This window comes from Paroedura picta, chromosome 3, assembly GCF_049243985.1.
Source record: "Paroedura picta isolate Pp20150507F chromosome 3, Ppicta_v3.0, whole genome shotgun sequence".
NCBI lineage: Eukaryota > Metazoa > Chordata > Lepidosauria > Squamata > Gekkonidae > Paroedura > Paroedura picta.
In genome coordinates, this window is record NC_135371.1 from 144,996,667 (window position 1) to 145,013,031 (window position 16,365).

Here is a 16,365-nt window from a genome sequence, read left to right on the forward strand (position 1 = left end):
TATATCTTAGGGCTCATGTAGTGTATATAAATGTAGAGGGGAGCAGCCCTTCAGTGTGGCTTCAACACATTTCCTTAGATGCTGACCTGCTGTTGTATCAGTCTTGCTGCTTAGATAACTGACCTTGGCCTGCTCAGACAACTCGTGTATCATTTACAGACTCTGTTTATTAACTCTGGTATCATTCATCAGTTAACCAGCTCCTGTTATCTCTCTTGAGTTAACTCTTACACTGGCCTGAAGCAGAACAGTCAGCAATAGATGGCAGACAATGAAGGGGAAGCCAGCTTGGTGTAGTGGCTAAGAGCGACAGCTTCTAATCTAGATAGCTGGGTTTGATTCTCCATTCCTCAACATGCAACCAGCTGTGTGACTTTGGGCTAGTCACAGTCCAGCTAGAACTGTTCTCACAGAGTAGTCCTGTTAGATCACTCTGAACCCCACCAACCACATAGGGTGTCTGTTGTGGGGAAAGTAAGGGAAGATGATTGTAAGCCACTTTTGAGACTCCTTTGGTCAGTGAAAAGCAGGGTATAAAAACCTACTCATTCTTCCTGAGCATCAGTGATTGACATCAGCTGTGGGGCACCTGGAGGGGCTGCTTGCTGACATGAAGGAGGTAAAGGCACAACAGGTATGCTTTGACCGATTATGCACAGGGCAGGTAGTCTAGGGTGGCAGCAGCTGGCAACAATGCTAATCCCTGATTATGCATGACGCTGCCACCATCCTGGCACTGGCCCAGCGTAGTGCCCCGGAAGGCCCACAGTATGCAAACACAGAAACTCCCATGGTCCCTGCAATACAGTGTCCTGGGCCAGCCCAGGGACTGGCTTGGGATGACTGTGAAGGCCAATGCTGGGGCCTGTGCCTTGGCAGGTGCTCAGGGACTTCTGATAGGATTTGAATTCCTTGCTGCTGATGCATGAGAGCATCCATGGCTCAGTGCCTGGGCTATGATGGGTAATTGGCTTGGCTTGGCTCCTATGGCTGGTAACCCGTGATTGGTTCTGTATGCCAGTCCCTCATGGCCCTGCCTCCTCTTCATAGCACCTGCAAGGAATGCTACGGTGACATCATTGTAGCCTCTAAAGGCCAGCGAATGATGCTGTTTTCCTGCTGGCCCTCTCATAAATAAACTCTGCAGGTAGTAGACTAGCGGTGTCATAGTTACACTGCTGCTGGCCACTGTGGCCCACATACGCCTAGTCAGGCCAGTCAGTTAAAGTACACAAACTATATAAAATTATTCCTTGGGATATAAAGGTAAAGGTAAAGGTATCCCCTGTGCAAGCACCGGGTCATGTCTGACCCTTGGGGTGACGCCCTCTAGCGTTTTCATGGCAGACTCAATACAGGGTGGTTTGCCAGTGCCTTCCCCAGTCATTACCGTTTTATCAGCCCATTATTTACAATATATAGGCCTAGATTTTAGATACCAATTCTATTCTGCTGTCTCGATATACACTGCCCGCCTTCAGCCACTAGGATATTCCTGGGAGGGTTCTACTGTTCCACAGGGGCACATGTTGTTGTTGTTGTTGTTGTGTGGGTGTGTGTGTGTTTTGGGGGGGGAGAAAGGAAAGTCACTGTTTATGCAGTTCAGTTCTTCTCATGATAATTGGGACCTGAGGTGGCATTTTTGTGAGAAAACCTTTATCCTTTAGGATACTTTTTCTTTGTATCTTTGTAGATAAAGGTAGTTTTCATGTTTAAGTTCTTCAAGAAAAAGAATCTCAAATGGTTCATTAAAAGGCAAGCTGCCAAAAACACTTCATCAGAATCAAAAATTTTTCTTGCAGATGCTGGCTGGTTCAAGTATACAGTAATTTGTTTTCTGGCCAGATAATCTGTCTGTTTTCATGCTAAGGGTTATATTGCTCTTAGGTGCATATAGAGTAAAGAGAGACTGAACTGAACATCCCTTATGTAGCCACGGAGTTTATTAATTAGCCACTTTATAGTTCTATGTGTGTTTTGTAGCCAATCACTTTTCTTTAAGAGCCACTGGATCCCACTTTAATGTGTGAAATGTGTCAAGTGACTAAACATCAATACATCAAGTTGTAATTTCAGCAAACAAAATCAATTTTAGAACTATCAAGATCTTAGAAATATTGCCGTTTCAACAATTTAGCTTTACCTTCAGCAAGGAGCCTTGAGGATAACCAGATAAATCCTTTTCTTTCCTTTTATTTTTAAGAAGCAGCACTGTAGTTATTCTTCTTCCATTGCTAGCTTAGAAATAAAAAAACAATTGGAAGTTAGCTGTTAGCACAGTTTAAATCTAATCAGAAATTGCCTGGCCTCATAAATGCATTTTTTACAGTGATTTAAATTTACTCAGTGATGTTTGAAGATAGTGGCGGATAGCAGGAATTAATTTGATAACTAAAAACTGCAGTATCAAAACATTTTGGGAGCTTTAAGGAGGTAGGCAGAAATGGCTGGACCAAAGTTAAGATACATTAACATTTCTGCAGTTTAGCATTAGTAGTCAAGGGTCACAGTTTTTGGAAGTTTGGCTGGATTTAGAGTTGGTATGCAAACAGAAAGCTCCCTGTAAAGTCATTGACCTTTTTTGCAAACTGGCTTTGATATATCTAGTATCTAGGGCAGAGTCTGCACTTACTTTGTTTATTCCATTGTCAAGCCTGTTGAATTCAGATCACTTTGAACTCGGGTCTTCCTCTCCCCCCACCTCCCCATTGAAACAGGAAAGTCTTCTGCACGTGGTTAGGAAGGCTTAGAAGGGGGTGGGAGCCAAGCCTCTTTCTTTCTTTTCTTGAAGGGGGGGGAAGAGGAGCCAAGCAGGGAGCCTTTTTCTTTTCTTGGAGGGGAGGGGGAGAGGATCGAAAAAGGCAGAGGAGGGAGGAAAAATCCAGGACGACAGAAGTTGAGAGAAATTAGGGGCTTCTCCTTTAAGGCAAGCGTGTCACATGACCAGGTGTAGCCTATCAGAGGTTCTCTACCACGGAGCTTTTTTTCCAATCTGGATATTCAGGCTTAAAAGCAGTCTGAGATATCGCACGATAAAGGTCGGGTCACTCTGGATCCATCCTTCTTGCTGCAGAAGGAAAATTTAAATTGCCCAAAATCCAAATGGAAATCGCATTCTGTGTAGAGGGCAGGGACTGAATCAATCTGGGGTTGGAATAAAAGCTCCGTGCAGTTTACACCTAGGTGACAAAGGTTGCAATAATAGTAGTTTAAATCCATCAGAGCAGTGGTTCCCAACCCGCGGGCCGCGACCCGGTGCCGGGCCGCGAAGGCCTCGGCGCCAGGCCGTGGCTCCTTCTTCCCTCCCCCCCCCCGAAGTGAGAAGCTCGCCAGGCTGCGAGCAAATCGGCCGCCAAGGCGGCCGATTAGCTCGCGGCCCGGCGAGCTTCTCGCTTCGGGAGGGGAGGGAAGAGAAGCTTGCCGAGCCGCAAGCTAATCGGCCGCTTTAGCGGCCGATTTGCTCGCGGCTCGGAGGGGCCGGGAGGGAGAGCCGCGGCTGTCGGCATGGCAGCAGCGCAAACGCGCATGCGCGGACTGCCGCGCACGCGCGTTTGCGCCCCTGCCGGGCGCAAATGCACGTGCGCGGCAGTCCGTGCATGGGCGTTTGCGCTGGGGCTGCCGCACGTGCACGGCCCCCCGGGCCACCCTCTCCTTCCACTACGCCGCAGCGGTCCACAGCAAGCAAAAGCTTGCGGACCACTGCATCAGAGCACTTCCATGGACAGAAGGATTTCTGCTATGGATTGCAAATTTCTTGTATACCCCCCTGTAGTTTGTTAATGTTTCCTGCAAAATTGCTCCTGGGGAACAGGAACCTCTGAAAATAGTATCTAGGAGGCAAGAGAGGGCAGAGAGAAAGTCACACTCCGGCAGTGGAAACCTTTCCATCCACAGAACTGCTCGAATTTATTCAATTAAGCTGTTTTTCCAGGTTAATTGATGGTTTGCAGTAAAGTTTCAAAGTTCACATTTTATATAACGCCAAATATTTTATTCTCAGTTTTGTGTTAAAGTCAAAAAGTGCTGGCCCTAGCAGTTTTTGCAATTCAAGCAGATCCACTTCCAGCTGATAGTATTGAATCTTAAAAGCCAACCAGTCTATTGAGGGAGGGTGAAGGAATAGGGTTTTATAATGTGGTTTTGCACAGGAAATTTAGAGACTTGCTTATCTTGACTCTCATTATTTTGGAGGGAGGGGGTAGCCCTACCTTCTTCTGTGGCTTTTACAGCATTAAATGCTTGGCAAATGATCTTAGATTCAGACACAGCATGTGTTCTCCTATAAGCTAATTCTCTTCTTTTGAACTAGAGTATCCTTTCTCTGCTGATTTAAAGAGAAAAGAAAAGGGTTAATAAACATCACTTTTTATCTTAAGTATTTGTTAAAAACATATCAAACAAATGGTAAAAGCATGTTTAAATCATAAGAATGTGCAGAATATTCTTATCAAGAGCCCCCGGAACATATTAGGAACTTTGAATGATGTTACATCACTTATTACAGGCATGTACAGTCAAGAGAACTCCCATGCTATTTATTTAAAGAATTATTTAATATGAGGAATAAACTTCTTTAAAATTAAAAATCTATTCTGTAATGTAGACTAGGGTTTACATAGAATGTAAACAAGGATTGTGCGCGGCGGCATCCCAAGTGGCCATTCCAGGCCAACACAGCCAGCATCGCGCTACGGGGGGGAGGGGAGGCACGGTGCTGCGCCTGCATGTGTGTGCCAACTGATGCTCTGATGCCCATGCCTCCCCCCGCGGTGCGGCACTGGCTGTGTTGGCCTGGAATGGCCGCTTCAGACGCTGCTGCGCACAACCCTAATAAACTCATTAACACCTTGGACTCGCCACAGCACTGATAAAGCTGTTCCGACCGAGCAGTAATATCAGGGCTCTCTCAGCCTCACCCACCTCACAGGGTGTCTGTTGTGGGGAGAGGAAAGGGAAGGTGAATGTTAGCTGCTTTGAGACTCCATCAGGTATGGAAAGGCGGCATATAAGAACCAGCTCTTCTTCTTCTGATGCCTGCTCCAACCCTTTCCCCAGCCCAGTTAAGTAGACTGTCAGGCTGTTTCTGGCATTGGGGTATGTTGGGGGACAGCGGAGTGTGATGGCACATACTGTGGGAGTGGCTGGGTGATGTCACTTCTGGTGACACGTGACTTCCAGGGGCATGGCAGGGAAATTTTGCCTGCTGACATCAGTTCTGTGGTTTCTTAAAGCCTGAATAATGTTTCAGGCATTTCTCAACAGTAAAAAGGTTGAGAAAGGCTGCCTGGCGCTGCTTTTTCCTATAACATCAAGGCACAGGTAGGACAAATGCAATCAATTCCTGAAGGGAGAATTTACATAAAGCTCACCAGCAGAAAAAAAAAGGAAGACATTCTACATTAGCCACAATCCTTCCCTCACAAAAAAGAAAGGTGTCTCAGGCATAGGGATTGGGTTTGGTCCCTGCCTCTCCTGACTTTGAGCATATTATAAACCAATTTGATCATATCATAGACCAATTTGCTTCTCATAGTGTTATTTTTCATAGATATACTCTTTAAGAGTGTTCATTGTAATTGGTATATATATTAGTGTTCATTGTGATTGGTATATAGAAATGCAGGTATATATATGAAATGCAAAATCCGGTTTTCAGTATTGCATGTATAAATGACCTTGTCAGCAGAAGTCTGTGCATTTTGATATTTTTGGTCTAGTTTAGGACTTTATCTGTAACGTCTATTTGGACTGAACAGGAAGGAAGACTTGGTGAAACAGTTATCTTGTGAAATCATGTCTTATAGCAGGCATTCCCAACCAGGGGTCTAGGGACCCCTAAGGGTTTGCAGGAGCTTTGGAAAGGGGTCCATGGCCTTTTTCTTCCTGCCTTAATAGGGTCAGCCGCAAGCTAGGGAACCAGCTGCTTTCATTGATCCCCTCCCCCCCACTCTGAGCATGAGTGAGCACTCTCATAGTTTCTGCATCTGGGATGGGTTTAGCCTGCACACATATTCCTGCTTTAAGCCACCTCCTGCCTCTCCCCACTCAGTCCTTCTTGAACCTGCCTGTTAACGTAGGCACTAATTTCACTTCTGGGGCATGTCCTTTCCTGGGAGCATGGCAGTGAGGTGTGGCCAGCTGATATCCCTACCTAAGATTCTCAAGGCTTGAAAAATTATTTCAGGGGCTCCTCAAAGGTTTTCAGAAGGTTGAAAAAGGCTGTTTTATAGGACTGAGTTGAGTATGAATTTGTAAGAGCCCTTAAAAGTTGTGCAGCCTCCACCAACTCTAAAACAATTAACAAGGGAGTCAGGAAAGGTTCAGGAAATGTGAAGTATAAAAAATAGGTTGTTGGGGGTTTTTTGCTCATCCTCAGTAAATTGATGTAATAAGTAAACTCTTAGCAAAACAACAATGTCATAATTTAATTACATATTTCAATATGTGGCTTTGAGGGGAGGAAGAGAAGAAAGGCAGAGTGTTGTTTTATCTCCTCTTTTCACCTTATTCTTCTTGTTTCTCCTGCATATTTCCTGTTTCAAGAACTCTCTCTCAGTTTCTTCAATGGAATTTCCTATTGGCACAGGAAACCCGTTATACAGCCTGATTACATAAGGCTAGTGAATAAAGCCTATGCTTTGTCAGGTTAACTATCCGTGAAACAAGCTGGATATCTTCATGGTCTCGTGAACCTGACTGTTCTTCACTACCCATGGAGATGTCTTCATTAACATAGTTATAAATTGAACTGGAATAATGCTTGCTAATGTACTGTAAAGAAAAACAGCACAAGACCTGGAAATTGGTGCAGTAAATGCTAGTGTGCTTACTGAATCTCTTGAGCAAATAAAAGTGATATCAGCTTGTGTCTCAAATATTGGAAGTTTGGGAGATCTGATTATAAATGCCCATGTTCTGAATAAAAAGTTAATTATCATGTGGCTGCAAAATTACCTATCGTTTGATTCTCTGCCTCGGCAATTCAATCATTTCCTTTTTAAAAAAGATTTAGTAGGATTTTCTTTGTTTTAAAAAAATTATGTCTCATAATAAAATACTTTCAAGCTGGAAGTTGTTAAGATGTTTCTAGTCAGGGGCTATTGATAACTTGTTTCTGCTTGATTCAGTTTTGCAAGTTAACTATGAAAGCAGTACTTATAAAGAAACCAGAGACTTCCTGAAGAGAGAACGCTGTAAAAAAAAAAAGAACAATGAAATGCCTTTAGTAAATAACATTTTTCATATCTTTGTTTTCTACGGAATGCAACTGGCCTACTCAGAAATGCCTCCCTAGCCCCACACACAAACATTCGATTCCAAGAGACTTATTTCCTGCATACGATTGCTATTTTATTTTATTTTGCTCGAAAAAATATTGGCTTTTTAAAACTGTAAAATGGAGACAGAATTTGAACTGTCTGTCTGTCTTTTGGGTGTTCTCCCTCTTGTTATGCTGTGATAGTGTAAAGTAAAATAATTTGCAATTCTTTTCACATATTGGTATGCTTGCTATGTTTCTTATACATGCATGCATGCTTTATTTTGGAACTGTCTGAAAAATGCATTGGTTGCTGGACTTTACCACTGCAGGTGAAATCTCTCTGTAACATCTGTAACAGTAAAAGAAGAAAAAGTTAAGGAAACAAATAACCGAGAGTACAACACTAAGCAAAATTGTCAAAGCTTTAGCATGAATTTTCCGACCTGCTAATTTATTTGACAGCTATTTTTCTAATAGATAACAGATTTATGCTTTTTAAATTCCATAAATATGTAGTTTCATTGTATTTGTGCAGTACCATTTTATATGCTGACAAATTTATAAATGATGAATTCTATGCTGTATTGCTAAATTAATAAAAGAAGTTTAGGGTTGATGGGAAGCATTATATATGTTTGGGTGCTCATGATATTTAAATGCAAGAGCAAATCCTGTTTGGTGAATGATGTAGGTTACTTGTTGGGAACCAGTTAGGTTTCAAAGCCTCACCTAACCCAAATGCTCATCATACGGCCTTTCACAAATCCAACAAATCCAACACAAATCTTCCTCATAGGTCTGCTGGCCTCTGCTTCTTGACAGAATGGAAGCCTGCAAATGTGATGGAATGCTCTATGTGCATATTTGTTTTGTTTAAAGATGCCACAGCTCAGATAAAATGTGCCCTTCTAAATTGATATCTCCATCTACTTAATCTCAAATCTTGTTTCCAGCTGAGCATAGCAGGATCACAGAGGAACCATATGTTTTATTAGCTTCTCTACTTGATAAAACAAATAGCATTTTGAGTATGAAAGCCAACTTTAAGGAAAAAAGCATAGTTAAGTATTGTTATTGAAGGGATTGGGGGGAAAACACTCATGATCTGTTTTAATACCTTTGAAAGGGTTTGTGCCATTGCCTGCATTTTTCCAATACGGGAGGAGTATGACTGATTTTTTTAAAGGACAGACACTTGAGGCTGAGCATTAGAAGTATTATAGGGAACATTACTTTTTCTCTCAATACTATATTACATTTTGTTCTACAGTTACTTCCGTGACATATTTCCTGTGTGGTGTTTGAGGTCAAGAAAAGATTATTTTTAAAGAATGCTTTCTAATACTTTCTAAAATGTCAGTAATAGCCGAAATAGGTTCTAGGCCACTGATTATTGATGGGTATTCTATCTCTAGGAAACTCTACATTTTTCATACCTCAAAATCCAAAATGGTGCCCGTGGGCCCACCAACATATTTCCTGATGCCCAGTTGCACCTTTAATCCTTGGGGAGGGGATTCCAAAGAAAGAATGGAAACAAAAAAGGAAGCTTTGGGTCATCCCCTATTTGCTGACTGATTAGCAAAGCAATTTATTAAGAATCATATGGAAATAGTGAGAACAGTTCAGTCACTAATCCAGACATACGAAAGAAAGGGATTTTATGAGCTTCAAAATAAGGATGATCTTCTTAGCATTTAGTTCAGTAAGGTTCTAATTAAACGTATTCTCGTATCAACTGGAGTTTTCACTGGAATTTTTGGCAGTTCAGGGAACCTGAGAATAGTTCTAACTATTCCCTAACCCTAGTAATGGTATAAATTATATTGGTATAAATTATATTGCAAATGGTATAAATATAATAGCCCTGGAGGAATTATATTTGTGTTTTATCAAATCCCAGACTAATTAGGAACCGCTTGAAATTCTTGAAACCCTGCATTGCAAAAGAAATACTGTGAGTGAGCAAAATATCCCATGTATATCAAATACCAAGTTGTCAGCTGCTTCCATTGTATGCTGTATGGGAGGAAACATTGTACAAGGGTAACCTACCAAGCCCAGTTCAGTAGTGAGATATCTACAGTGAAAGTACTTTGGCCATATCCTTAGGGAAATCCATTAATACAATTTATTGTTTGTTTGCTTATTACTTATATGCTGCCCTCCCCAGCAGCTCAGGGCAGTTTACATGGAACATAGGAACAATACAGAGAAGTCATTAATAATTCATAAAAGAGCAAAGGAACAATAAATGGAAAACAGTAGAATAAATTCATAACTAAATCATATTGATGGGGTCCATTCTAACCTGGAAAACCAGGTTCTCCAAATGAAGCCTGCTGGGCGATCATTTATGATTTGCTGGTCTTTGACCGTATAATAAATTTTGCCTTTTGAGTGTAAGTCCCAATGAAATAATATAATTTATTTCTGATTAAAAATTCACAACATCAGCCCATATTTCTATATCCTTATAGAAAATAAAAAATGTACAAGATTATTCTAGATCTATTCTAACAAGAACAATGGTATTTGGCTTCATTTTTCTGAGTTGTCTGTAATTTAAAATCAGCTGGAAAACCTATTTTGTAAAGTTTGTAAAGTTGCAATGACTGAGGAATATGTCAAGTCACTAAGGTGGAAAGAATTCCACCCTCCTCCCCAGAAGCTAAAGTGTAGTAAGAAGTGACCAGACTTCCCCTCTAAGCTTATTTCTTTGTCATCACAGAGTCTCTTTCTTGATAAATATTACAGAACATAGGCCTCAAACCTGTCAATATAATTTGAATGAAATTAGTCATACAGCAAACCACCCTTAAAGAACTTAGACTATTTTTAACCATTCTATTATCATTGAGCTCCATATTTATTTATGGCATGTTTACAAAATATAACATTTCACAATACTGTATCACCTTGCTTCTGACCATGGCTGTGTTTCTGTAATATGCAGTTTTCATTCACTTCTGTGACTTTACAACTTCTATGATGTTGCAAGATGTTATGTCTTCTCCCTTTTTCTTTGTATTACCAGCAATTGCTTAATAAATAGTTCTGGGAGAGGTGCTTAAAGAAAAAAGGGGGAAAGATGTATACATAAGCTATGACCCAGAAACTATTTCTGTTCTGATGCATGACCACGGTATGCATAGTGTTCCCATAGTACTGAAACTGAAGGGTACAAGCAAGATGATAACTTTATACAGAATTAATGTTGCAGTTAATTACTCAATTAAAGTAGTCATTTGCCTGACATTGGCTAATGCAGGGTTTATCTGACTTAAAAGTTGTGGAACCTTTTTTCAAAATGAAGATTGAAAATGCATACCATTTATAGATCTGATGTTTATTGGTCCCAGACACCTTTAAAAATTAGAATAACAAATCATTCCTGATCACGGTATTGCTCTTGTAAGTTTATATATTCAAAAACAGAATGCACTGCATAAAGGTCTCATCAGTGTGCTTATGTTAGCATACCTGGAGAAAGTTCAGCAGTGCAAAGCAAACATATACGCCCCTAATCTTGAATTGGTGGTGTCCAGTAATTAATAAGAAACTTACTCATAAAATAAGGCTAGAAAATGGTTTAATCAAACTGAGTTCTTTTCATGAAGTGGTTATTTATTTGTGAGCCCATTGTTCAATTGTGAGGAGCTGTGACATGCATTCTGACTGATAAACTCCTCCTGCTTGGGAAGTAACACCCGGGATAGCAGTTTGCAGGATTCCAGTTGAGTGGTTACCACTGAGTGATCTCCTATGCCTTTTGAGAGTGATGGTACACTGACAGCCCCTGAACTGAGCAGGTCCCTTGACTCCTCACCCCAGATCCCTTATTGGGATCTACAGGCAGTGGGACATTGGCTGAATACAGGGCTGTTAACCCCACCCCCTCCAGCCACATTATGCAGTGTCCAATAGACCAGGCAGAGAGGGCAAGGGGTTATATGTTGCACCATATGGCCACTGCAGTCTGCCCAGCCACTAATCTGCCATACCTCCTGGCCCCAGCTGGCCATTCAAGCTGTTTTGTGCTATCCTCCTGGTGTATGGGCCTGCAAACAGGGCCCCAGGAAAATCAGGGCACTTAGCTGCTCCTTAAGTAATAGCTAATCAGACAAAAACACACCATGTAATACCATAGTCATTTTAGAAAGATATAATTATAATTTAACTAGAATTATTCACACTAACTCAGTGGTTCTCAAGCTGTGGGCTGGGACCCTATGTGGGGTCACCTGGCACCTTCTGAGGGGTGCCCAGATTGGTTGGTGCTGCTGCGGCGGTGGCCAGTGGTGGCCGGCTGGAGGCAGCAGCTGCAAGCAGTAGTAGGCGGCAGCGGCAGCCGCAAGTGGCAGCAGGTGGTGGCCAGTAGAAGAGGAGCCATGACAATGGCTGCCTCCAAGCCACCTGACCATTGTGCACCTGTGCGTACACACGCAGACCCCGACGCCACCACAGTTGGGGTTGCCAACTCAGAGCGGTTGAGAATCGCTGCACTAACTGAAAAACCACAATGCTCTGTCTGTTGTACAGGTGTTATGCTTTGTTTGAACATTGTGAATAGTAAGTTATCTTAATATCCACTAATTAATTCACAGACTAAATTAATTTTAAGCCATCTCAGAGTATATATCTATATGCAAGTAAATTAACACTACTACTTTAATGGATCTGTAGTCAACTGATTTTTTTTTCTTTTCTCTTTATAGTTTGCTGCTTTGTGGTTCACAAGAGATGCCATGAATTTGTTACATTTTCATGTCCTGGGGCAGACAAGGGGCCTGACACAGATGTAAGTACATTGAATTTTGCCAACTACTTTGTTTTGATGCATTGCTGCTATGACAGCCCCAAACACTCTCCTCCCTGAGAGGCAAGATTTTCCCACTGTTCTGTTTGCCTTCTGTGACTGAGCCAGCCTAGTGTTGTGTTTGCTGAAGAACTCTGGCTGTCCCACCCTGTCACAGTATGATATTTTTGATTGTTGGCTCAGCCTTAGAATCTGAGGGAAGGATCAGGAATCCACTTTTACTTGAATAACTTAAATGGCATTTGTGGCATTTTAAAATTCAAAAATTTCAAAATATTTTACTTAACATAGAGGTCAGGTGTACCCAGGGGTTGAAATTTCTGAAGTAAAACCGGTACACACATCAACTTTAGTTCTTAATCTTTTCACAGTGACTTAAATGTTCATATTGACAGATTTTTTGTCTGAGGGCCATTCCACACAACTTAAATGTAGCCGAAGTCTTACCTTTTGCAAACGCTATTAATTTAGCATTCCGCATGACGTCGTAAACAAACTGTAAAACTCCCGCCAAACTCCAGCAACAATCGGAATTTTATAGCGCTTAGGGAGAAATCCAAAAAAAGGGGATTCCCCCCCCCAAAAAAACCACTACACTTCTGAGCACAAACTAAAACACATCAGCGAAAGACATGTGTGTTCTCAAAGAAAGAATGTCCCTCCTTAGCTCTCGTGCCCGAGCTTCGGGAGAGGCAATCGCCGTTTTTTCCCCTTAAAACAGCGAAAGCAACAAATAAGTGAGGCTTCTTCGGCTGAAATCCCTCCACAGAAGCTCCTTTCTGCAATTGTCTTTAAAGTTTCCGAGCACAATAAAGCCCCCTGTTCGACACTGCCTGTATTTCGGCCAGAAATTGCACCCATTCGGGAGAGGATTTTTTTTTTTTACTTGAAGAGCGTGTAAATGATTAAGCGCCAGCTCCTACGCCAGCGTAAAAGGCCTTTCTGAGACACTGAACAAATATTCATTGCTACTGGTGTTTTCGGGTTTTTAAAAAACAGTTTTTAAAGGGAAAGGGACTTTTCGGGAGCCAGGAACACAACAGTTCATTGGCTGTTCTGTTTGATTGACGGCCAGGGGCGGGAAGAAGCGCGGAAAAATATCACCTCCTTTGTTGTGATTCCGGCAAGACCAGAAACCTCTGGGGAATGAATGGACCGCTACTGGGACTTCAATATTCCGCTAGAATTGAAGGTGTGCAAAATTCCACCATTAAATATAACATTTCTGCATACTGCGAACATTAACAACATTGGTCATTGTGCGGAATGGCCCTAAGTGTTTTCCCCAAACACTTCAGTTCACTTTCTTTGAGTATTCTTTAATTCTTTTGGTTTCCAGAAGGCTGATACACACTTTCTAATACTCAACCCCCTTCTCTTGAAACACCAGTACTTGTCTTCAGTTTTTAACTGATTCTCAAGGCCTCCAAAGGCAATTTCTGCCTATAACAGACCTGGGATCTCTGCACTCCCTTTTTCACTAAGTAGGGAATTTCTCCTTTCTCTAGAGGTTGTATCCCCTTTTCTTGGCCTGAATGAGAATCTTTGTCTTCTTCCGTATTTCCTTGCCAACTTTTCCCCCAGCTCTCTTTTTGTATTACACCATGTTCAGCCAAGGTTGAAACCAGACTCTCTTCAGTGAAGGCAGAAATCTGACTGATGGTCTCCTCAGCATGCAGCTCTCAAGTCTCTCTCTGCTCAGCTGAAACTGACTAATCAGATCTCTTGGAACAGCCTGTCATTCAAGACTTTCTGTTTCTGTGAAGAATTAACCCTTCACAGTTTTTCAGCTGCAATACAGCACTTGTAAGCTTTTAAAAAATACAGTCCATTACAGCTGCATTTAGAAATAATGAAGGAATCTCCTCACATGTGCTTTAATATGCTAAAATTATTTTTCCTTCTGTATACTTATGACAGTTCATATTCTGTATAGCAGAGGAGAATCATAATATGTGAGCAAAAAGGACATAAGAGGAAATACAGAGATTAGACACTAAACAAACAAAAATGAGGGGCATGTGTGTGAAAATTTTGCTCAAGTCATGCTTAAAAATAAAAGCAGAGGCTGTGCTAGTGTTCTCTGTTATTGTTCCTATTTTTGTATATGTGCTGCCGAAGCAACTGATAGTTTGTTATCAAAGGAATAGTTGGAGTATTTAAGCAGTGGATTTCCAATAATGTGAAAGACTCAACTTTTCAGTCTCCCTGAATCAATATTGATTCATACAAGATACATATTGGCAATGAGATCTCCATTGATCCATACTGAAAAATGGAAGATTGCTTTGTATCTGAACCTGTATACTTCAATCTAGTGGGTACTTTAACTTTGCAATCAGAGGTGTCCTAGTTCTTAAAGTATTCACACTTTTTCATTTTAAATGCATCCTTCAGTTATGACCGTAGAGCCAGTTTTGTAGAGCCGGCAAGCATTCAGTGATTTCATATGAGTATAGTTTGTAAATTCAGTGTCAGAAAGCTGTTCCTGGAAAATAATATTTTAGGCTATATTATTAGCTTTTAGTTATTCAATACTATTTCAGGTCATATGTGAGGTGAAGCAGTTCTTGGATAATATTTTAGGCCATATTTCTGATCATGTTCTTTTTCTAATTGTAAGGGAATATTTTGTGGGTGAGTATTCAAATACTGCCTACTGTCTTGGAAAAGTTTTAGAGCTTGATTCTGCAGCATGTGTGTATCTATATATAGTGAGACCTGTTTTGCCCCCTCAAAAAAACTTGCCTGGCTAGATTATCCCTTTGGAAATAAATCTTCAGGCATTACAGATAGTATATGATAGTGCCCCCTGCTGTAGCCTTTTGAGATATCTGGTTGGTCATGGTAGCTAATAACCTGAGGGATTGGTTGGATCGTTGGACTGATCTAGAAGGCTTATTCTTATGTTCAGGTATTTATTTGGTTAGAAAGGAATTGAAAAGTATTGGATTGGCCTTATCCTCAAACATCCTCTTGTTCTGTATCCAACCATTTGCATGGAGCCCATGCACATGAAACAGAATGCTTGTAGTCATTTCAGAGATTGTGAGAAATCTTGGTTTAATAAGACCACAGAAAACACTGGAGTAACAGGCTTGCTGGTATGGTTCTATCCATGCCTTCTATGTGTGCATTTCTACTTGAATTAAAGCCTGAATAGGGCTTAAGAATCAGTGTTCAAATAGACTTCTAAATTCAGAGTTTATATAGGATTATTATTATGGTGGTTCTTGGCTTAATCTACCAGGGCTTTTCAGGATTGCTCATCAAGTGCATTCATGAGGAGTGGAACTTTAAATTAATATACTGACTATTAAAAATCATTGTGGCTCAGATTACAAAACTGGCAATCAGGCTTGGGAGACACATCTCTCTCCCTGGCACTTTCCCCTATTTAAAAATGGTTTATTTATTTGTCAGCTTTCCTGTTATTTATTTTATTTGGCTTCAGTCAGTTCATAAAGCTTTCCGAGGTCTACAGCCTAAGAGATGAGCAAGCTCAATGGCACCGGTTCACCAAACATGAGCTGCCGTTTCAAACTGCCATTGACGAAGCCAAAGGATAGAACACACAGTATAGGTATGAAATGCTAATAACAATATACATCACATAATTCATAAACTTGTCACAGTTTCTTCCTTCAATGAACATATTTAATTGACAGCAGAATTTGCTGCAAGAAAGCCCTTGCAGTAGATGTGGCCACCAAGAATACCAAGGAGGTCTATGGGACTAAGAGCCTGCCTCCAAAGTCAAAGTGTCGTGCCCACACCTGTTGCACCTCCTGAGTTTCTGGAGTGCTCTAGCTGAACCAGGTGCAGTGCCCAGGTCAAGCACACACCCTGCGCTACCTGTAGACCCTGCCATCAAGAATCACATCAAGGATTAGGGCCAGCCTGATCCTCTAGATCGGTGGTCCCCAGTGCCGGGCTGCGAAGGCCCTGGCACTGGGCCGCGGCTCCCTGCCTCCGCCAGGCCGCTCATGCATGTTTGGAAACAGCACATGGTGCAAACACGCATTTGCGACCCGGCTGGGCTTGCGCAGCATGCGCGACCAGGTGATCGCCCTCCCTGCCGCCTCCGGTCCGCAACCTGAAAAAGGTTGTGGACCACTGCTCTAGATCAGTGATGGCAAACCTTGTAGAGACTGAATGCCCAGACTGCAACGCTAAGCTCACTTATTTATCACAAAGTGCCAACACGGTTTTGCTCCCCCTCTTTTTTTTTTACACCTTTCCCTTCCCTCCCTTCTTCACCTTTAGTCTATTGAGGGGAGGCGGC

General features: G+C 41.7%; 1 protein-coding gene across 1 annotated transcript in view; it reads left to right on the top strand.

Moving 5' to 3' along the window:
* Nucleotides 1-16,365, top strand: part of PRKCA (protein kinase C alpha) — a 212,838-nt gene that overhangs the window by 84,769 nt on the left and 111,704 nt on the right. Inside the window, exon 3 of the mRNA XM_077328390.1 lies at nucleotides 11,980-12,062. Within this exon, the coding sequence (XP_077184505.1) occupies nucleotides 11,980-12,062 (83 nt within the window). The remainder of the gene's footprint in view (nucleotides 1-11,979; nucleotides 12,063-16,365) is intronic.